General features: G+C 30.7%; 1 protein-coding gene across 1 annotated transcript; it reads right to left on the reverse strand.

Annotated features, from left to right (window-relative positions):
• Positions 1 to 384: 384 nt before the first annotated feature.
• LOC132935280 (uncharacterized) lies at positions 385 to 2,277 on the reverse strand. Its single transcript, XM_061001772.1, has 2 exons — positions 1,947 to 2,277; positions 385 to 1,848 (listed from the first exon to the last, which is right to left on the reverse strand). The coding sequence occupies exons 1-2, from the start codon at positions 1,995 to 1,997 to the stop codon at positions 535 to 537; spliced, it is 1,365 nt and encodes a 454-aa protein (XP_060857755.1). The 5' UTR covers positions 1,998 to 2,277; the 3' UTR covers positions 385 to 534.
• Positions 2,278 to 8,197: the final 5,920 nt, after the last annotated feature.

Raw genomic sequence — 8,197 nt, forward strand, 5'->3', positions numbered from 1 at the left:
TTTTAGTACATCCATGTGTTAGGGTCTAAATGGGATAATTATATATACTTATATATATATATACTTATATATATATATACACACACACACCTATTATACCTAATATATAATATATTATGATGTATATCAACTCATATATTATAATACGCATTTATATAAGTACGACACTAATCGTACCTATATAATATTGAATTTAAAGATTTTTTTGGCTCTTCATGATTGTATAATTATTAGATATGTATTTAAATTAATCAAACGGTTCATTAAATTGATTTCGATCAGATAGGTAGTTAGTTTATAATTGTATATCACTTACAACAAAAAAACATTTAAAAATTTTTTTTTTTATACATATAAATGTATATAAATATATATACTTCATTATTTTATTTGATTATATTATACACAGAAACACGATGGATAGGTTTATGGATGATATTTTAATAAGTACAGAAAACCATTTGTTTAATATTTCTTTTTTTATTACACATAAAAAAAAAATAAAAATTACAAATATAAAAAATAAAAATACATTTAGTCAGACTCAGACTCGAAAGAGGAATTACTTACATTGATGACAACAGGTTCTACTTCTGCAGACAACATTTGGTCAACGATGAAATCCATTTCGTAGAATTTTTTTTCGATTTTTTCGGTATGACTTATGAAATTTTTCCACATAACGGAATTTACCCGTTCGATACCTTCCAACAACAAGTTTTTCACATCAGGTAATTTGTAGCTGGTATTGTTTATTTTGACGTGATGTTTGACTGATGACCAAGCCAGCTCTATCGGATTTAACTCACAATGGTACGGTGGGAGTCTTAAGATGGTGCGATTGTGTTCTTTGGCCAGTTCGTCAATTACATATTTGTCGTGCATTGGTTTAATTCTGCGTACTATTTCAAGTAGTCGAGGAATTACCATAGGCTTGTCGATAACTTCACCTTTTTCTTCCAACCATTTAATTATGTCCGCCTTTTTTGTTGATGTAGTAGGTATTTTGTCTGCCTTTACTGAATGGTATGATGCGTTATCCATAACGATGACACAGTTTTCTTTTAGTTTTGGTAATATATTTTGCATCCATTCAAAAAATGTGTCACCGTTCATCTCGTCATGATAATCATTCGTGTTTTTTTTTGACTCAAAACATAGGAGTCCACCTGGTACAAACCCGTCTTCCGACCCTATGTGTAGAATGATCAGTCGTTTGCCTTTCCCTGTTGGATTTTTCGGCCCTGTTGTGAGGCCTCGAACAAATGCATCATGGCACGATTTGACGGTTTTGTCTACCCATGTTTTGTTGGTACATTCTCCTGCATTGACCCACGTTTCGTCCAGGTAGTACATGTGTCTCCCTTCTTCCCGGTATTTCTTTATATCCTCCAAGTAATGTTGACGCCATACAACTATTTCGTCTCTTTCGACGAGAGCACTATTGCGGCTTCGTTTGGTGTATTCGAAATCCATGGTTTTTAAAAGACGATATAAATTGGTTTCTGATACATACGGTAAACTATCGTCGTCCTTAATAACTGCGTATATTTTGGCCAATGTAGGAATGGTTTTGTTGTACCAAAAAGAATGTACATGACGACGCACAGTGTTACGATGTAAATCATCGAAATCGTCTTTAAACGATTTCTTACATCGTTTTCTGTTTGGAGACATCACAGTCTTTGAGGTATTGTACTCACTAATAGTGTTTGAAATTGTTCTTTGCCCAATGCCTAGGCGTTTGGAAAGAACTATCCGACATTCCCTAATAGTGATTTTCGGATTGTTTTTCAACTCCATTTTGTACGCATTGATAATCATCACTTTTTGACTTGATGAAACAAACTGGAATAAATAAATGTATGATAATAATATTATTGTATACATTGCAAATAACATAATATACACTATTCTATAATATAATTAATCACAATAATACAAACCTTTCCCTTTGGATTTTTTTTTGTTGGTGTAACAATTATTTCGTCATCCATAATTTTGTCCAATAAGCAGGACACGATAAAAAAAATAATTTAAACGCACAAATCCAAGCCAAAATTCAATATATTTACTGAGCGCGCGTAAACAAAACAGTAGATATCGTTTCACATATTGTGCGAACGGCCGTCAATGTTGTGGAAATACAACTCACTACGTATACAAGGTGGCACCACCTACGACAGCTGAAACTGTCGGGAGTGGGGAGGCCATGCGCGCGTTTCGACCGGTTTTCGTCCGCCGCCCGGTGCGTTCTCATTTGAAAAAGAGTATAGGCATTATGAAGTCTATATGAAAGGAATATAGGTTAGGTTAGGTTTTTTTCGTTTTAAATTCGATATTTATATTTTGTTTATAATAGTCGTTATAATATAACTAATATAACTAATATAACTATATAACATAAGAACTTCGTGATCAAACGAAAATATAATTGGCCGGAGATGATTCAAATCAAATAACAGGTTGTAAGTTACTTTTAAGTATGCAGATGTTAAAGGTTTTGTTTTATAATATCAAAAAACTGAAGCTTAATTTTAGACGAAGTTAAGTATCTAATAAAGTATGACAAGTAGACAGAAATCGCTCGCTATTTTATAAGAGCGTTTCACTGAAATTCAAATCAGAATTTATAATAATATATATTATTGTAATACTTTAAAAACTAAATTAATTTTGAAATTGATAGATGAAAAATAGATGTTTGCGTTGAATCATTTGTAAAACCAGTTTTTGCATTGAATGAGATGTAAAATTTAGGTTTTCATTGAACAAGATGTAAAACTTAAACTGTCATATTATTATATTGCAGTAGTATACTGAGAATGCAAGTTTGTGTAAAACCATTCTTTAGATTCAACAATAATTTTGAGTATTATTGGTAGAGAAATTGGTCGAATAATAAATCCCACGGTATCTAAAAAATTAAACCAAATAGCAAAATACACATATTGTATATAGTAAATTATGATTAAAAATAAAATGTATTATAATATATGCACTATATAGGTACTAAAATATGTAATAATTTTTTTTTAATGGTTCATAAAATAAATTTGAATTTCAAATGAAATAATTATGCGCACAAATACCGATCCTATACTTATAAATTATAAGTTATAATAAATTGGAACATTCAATATTATTATTAAGAAGATCATAAATAAATTGGACATGAGAATTACGTCTTACCACACATGGCTGATTATAAATAGATAGTCTGCTACTAATGAAAATAAGTCACTAGAAATTGGTAAATTCAAATAAAAAGTAATCGAATTTAGGAATTTAGATTAAACATTGACAAACAGTTTATCAATGGAGTCGAATTTTGATCCTAGATCAATGATCCAAACTCTGTGCCAGATCTAACCAGGCAACAATAGATCATTTATCAATTCCCTATATTCCTATTAATATGAAACCTAGGATTTTAAATATTTTATTTATAACTATATTAGTATTAATAGAGAAGGATAAATTACAAGTAAAGAGAATACATAAACCTCTAACTGAATCAACTCGGTTATCTAATAAAAATAATAACAGTAACAATTAATGTGTGGGTAGAGTACACTGTCCTTTGACTCAATTAAAATTTCACAACAACCCATAATATCTTGATTAGACGATTCTTAAATAGTAATATAGTATATAACTAGTTTTAAAAAAGTAGTTCTAACAAACTACAATTTTAAGTAACAATACTGAACAATGATATCTACTTTTCATAGTGGACATTTCAAACTAGGTAACATAATATATTAGGTACTTAACCTCGACAGATGAACCTTTGCATAATATTATTAATTCTAATTTCAACAAATTACAGAATCTACGTAACTTAATATTATAAAAATAGTTAAGTATGAATATAAATTAACTTTTTATTCACATTCGCCATTGCAATGTATAGAATTTTTATGCAAAATCTAATTGTGGATTATATTATTATAGGTGAACGATAAACTAAAAATATGAACTTCTGTATAATACTTATACAACGAAAATAATAAGTAGATGTGAAACTGCGAAAGAGGCCAATTATTGCATTAAAGCAATGGTCTCAAACTAGACAAACTCAAATTACCAACGGGCCATATATTAATTAATATTAAACGTCAAAGGTTTGCAGGCAAAACACTTTTTTTATACTCAACATACGAAATCCAAAACAAACAAAATAAATGAGGACAACAATAATATTTACCTATTCTATTGATTATAATTATTATATTATAACTGTATTTAATGGGTACTAAAGATATTACAACGATTACATATTGATATTTTGGTTAATAATAATTTATTTTTATTTTCAAAATTATTGATGAAATAATTTTTTTGCGGGCCTCGTGTTTGAGACCACTGCATTAGAGTCTAATAAACATACGAATTGTTTATTTTATAGGGTGTAAGTACATTGCAGTGTTTTATATGATCATACACTGCGATTACTGTTTATAATAATAATTATTATAATAATATAATATGTACTGCAGGTATAGGATATGTACCTTATACCTGGTTCATAGTCAGTGGGGTATACAACTTTACAATATTTTCGCCTGGAGGAAATTTTTTTCGCCACCACGCCTTCATCTATTTATTTTTATATACATTTGAAGTTGGTATATATACAACAATGTATAAGTCATGAGTTTATAATAATTAACATGGTGTTTAGTCCATTAAAAAAAAAAAGGAATTGAATTGAGATTTTTCAATACACGTTTTAGAAATAAAATTACCACCCGGGGCAAATGGCCCGTTTGGACGATCCTAAAAGCGGCCTTGACCATAATACTCATCGAGTCATATAAAGATCACACTTGGAGGGCGCAAACCGGCAAATGAGCTTGACCTTTACGTATTATAATATAATATATTGTGCGTTTGTCTGTAGCGCTGACGACGCCGAAAAAACATAATAATATAACAACGACATTGTTGTCTGAATACGTGGCATAGGGTGCAAACAGTTTGTTTCAAGGGCGCGTGCATCGCATATAGTGAACCCTTGGAGGGGGGGGGAATTCGACAAGAAATTATTGGCTGCTGGCTCGCTGTCTGAAAAACAACATAGATATTAACATACCTATTACCTACATCACATTATATTATGCGCATAATGTCTATAAATATAAATTATATTAAGTTTACAGTCAGGATGAACGAGGCTATAGCTTACTATAATATAGGTATGCGGGCTACAGCCGGCTCGGGAAATTGATGTCAAAACGAGAAATCCTGCAGGACAGTGGCGTAAAATAATTTTTGTATACCAGGTGTTTGTATCTGGTTTTATCATGAACCACACGTTATATCTCAAAAAGTACCTATTAACATTTTTGAAAAATAATTTTTTACATGTCTTTTAAAAACAACATTAAAAAAATATATATTTTTTTATATGAAATATTAAGTGGTGCATAATGAAAAAATCGCCCTGTATATATTGAGTGAAGGGGTAATTTGGGGCCTCCCCCGCCTGCTCTAATTGTGTCGAAGCTAAATTTCTTCTAAATTTCCATAACATTTGAAAACATTTTTGATAGTGTTTCAAAAAAAAAAAAAAAAAAACATTTTTATCTAAAAATGTCTATTTGACGAATTGTTTTGAGGAATGACCATAAAGTTTGTTGAATTTGATGATCAATCTCCACTCTAAATTATATACAATGCGAGGAATAATATAAGAGATGGTCGTATAAATGTTCGGACAAATCGAACGATTATTAATCAACTGAATTGCTTGTGCGTTGACGGCAAACAACAAAGTTCAGTACAGACGATTATATCATTATAATTATTGTGATAAGCAGAAAATCTCATTTCAAAAGGTTCATATGAAAATAAATTATCCATCAATTGCACCGCGAACAAATAAACGCAGTAAAGTCACGTCGGGTAATTCAATTTGGAAAAAAAAGTATAAACGCATTGTTATTGTTTTGTTTTTTTTTTTCCATCATTTTGACCGACACAATTATTAACTTACCACTTGGCGGACTCGGCAGTGTGAAATTACGGAGTATTGTTGGAAATTTCCAATGTATTTGGCACGTGTTAGCTGGCTATTGTGTGGACCGGGCGTTATTCCTAGCACATTGTCCGATTCCCCAATTCGGCACTCGATATAAAATATAATAATATAATATTGTAAATGTTCCCCGGACTAGTGTCTCGATAATCCAAATCCGATTAATTGAAATTTATGTGATTTGCTACCTATTCTGTATTTTATTGCGCGATCAAATATTTCCGATTATTATTTATTTAGCGTAGAGACAACATTTTGTAAAATGATAATAATGGTTACGGCTTATGTTAAGACTAGTAACTAGTAAAGCATTTTATTCTTATATTAACGCTCAAGACAATAATTGCACAATTCAATGAAATCACGAACATGCGTCTTTAAAGGTTGCAGGTGGTCAATCTAAAATCGTATTTATATATATATTAATACGATATGACAAACGCCTATAACTATATACGCTAATTAAAATAATCTTTTAAATTCCTTGCAATATACCCACCATCAGACATGTTCATGATCATCCATTACATATTATTTTCGATAATTAATCAACATGGAAGAATATTCGGTGGTGCAAATTGCTAATTAGTAATATCATATTATAATATGTACAATGCACACGTAATAATCTATTTTTAATTGACGTGGTGCAAACTGACCGTTATAATATTATTATATGATGAAAAGAATAGGACCGCGCACGGTATATGAAAATATAATACCATAACATCAGCTATATAGGCACCACCTGTATTATTAAACTACGAACAGTGCAGTAGTTATGTGTATGGAAAAAAACGCAATAAAAATATAATCAAAAAAAAAAAAAAATAAATAAGAAGCAGTCTTAAACGACGCACAACAAACTCGCTGCGAATGTCTAACCTACCGCAATGGCGGTGGTCGCAGATGAGGCAATATTATTATACTTGAATATTGTTCTGTGTGCATGCATTTATGTGCAGGATATCATACGGGGGGGTCTGAACGGAATTATTATTGTAAAGAACGGTGCGCAGAAGCCCATCAACACCGTTTTTTTCAACCGATCGGTCAAGCTGCTGCTGCAGATGTCTGGATACCCGCGACCGACCGACACAGCCCATAAAGTATACATTTATTATTATTTATTACAATCCCATACAACGAACGCGGGCAGGTCGTCCACAGTATACGCACGTCATAAAAATTAATTGTTTATACATTGCAACACCATCACTGTTATAGCTGATGGAATACGCTAACACTGACTTATGACAAAAAAAAAACATGAATTGCCAACGTAGGTAGGCATACAAAAAAAAAAAAATAATGCAAATACGTTGGATATCGGGTCTGGATTACATATAGGTACATACATTTACACTACATATAGATACCCTAGTAACAATCGGTTTTGGGCTTAGAACAAGTCCAACACGTTGTTATTGCTTCTAAATGTATAGTCCCTAAAAGAAAGAAAATGCCTTAACACCACCTCTACGCGCTGTATATACATGGATAAAGTTCACACAATATTGTAATCCAATATTTTTTTAAATGCCAAAACTTTGTATTATTGCATAAATGTACAAAATATATAAATTATATAATTCATTACGATAACTATATAATATTATATATATATAATATATTACTATACTTTGTTAGTTATTGTACATTTCTGTAGAATTGCATTTTTATGTTCGAAAATACCTGAAAAAAACATTTTTAAATATCATAATAAATTAGGAATAGACATTAGGCACTACTGTTTAATAATAATGTAATGAACGCTTAAATAGTATTTATAAGGTAACGCGACATTTGAATGTATTAATTCAAAAGTCCCGTATGGTATTTGTAAAGCGTCTTTAGTCGATTTGTATGTATTAATTTAAACTAAAATATTTCTACGATATCATTAAGTTGAGTACGGTACCTACCTACTTGCATTACATATTTTTATATAGTTTGGTTCGGTACACACAGTGTTGTACTAAACACCAACGATAGTAATTAAGAAAAAAAAAATAATGTAAAACTCATATTTGTAGATACTCATATCACTCGTACCAGCAGTGTGGGTACCTATAGTCATATACGCATATGTATAATATTATATGTTGCCATAAGTATATTATAATTTATAAGGTACTATATAGGTACACGGGA

This window comes from Metopolophium dirhodum, chromosome 1 (assembly GCF_019925205.1).
Source record: "Metopolophium dirhodum isolate CAU chromosome 1, ASM1992520v1, whole genome shotgun sequence".
In the NCBI taxonomy this organism is placed as follows: domain Eukaryota; kingdom Metazoa; phylum Arthropoda; class Insecta; order Hemiptera; family Aphididae; genus Metopolophium; species Metopolophium dirhodum.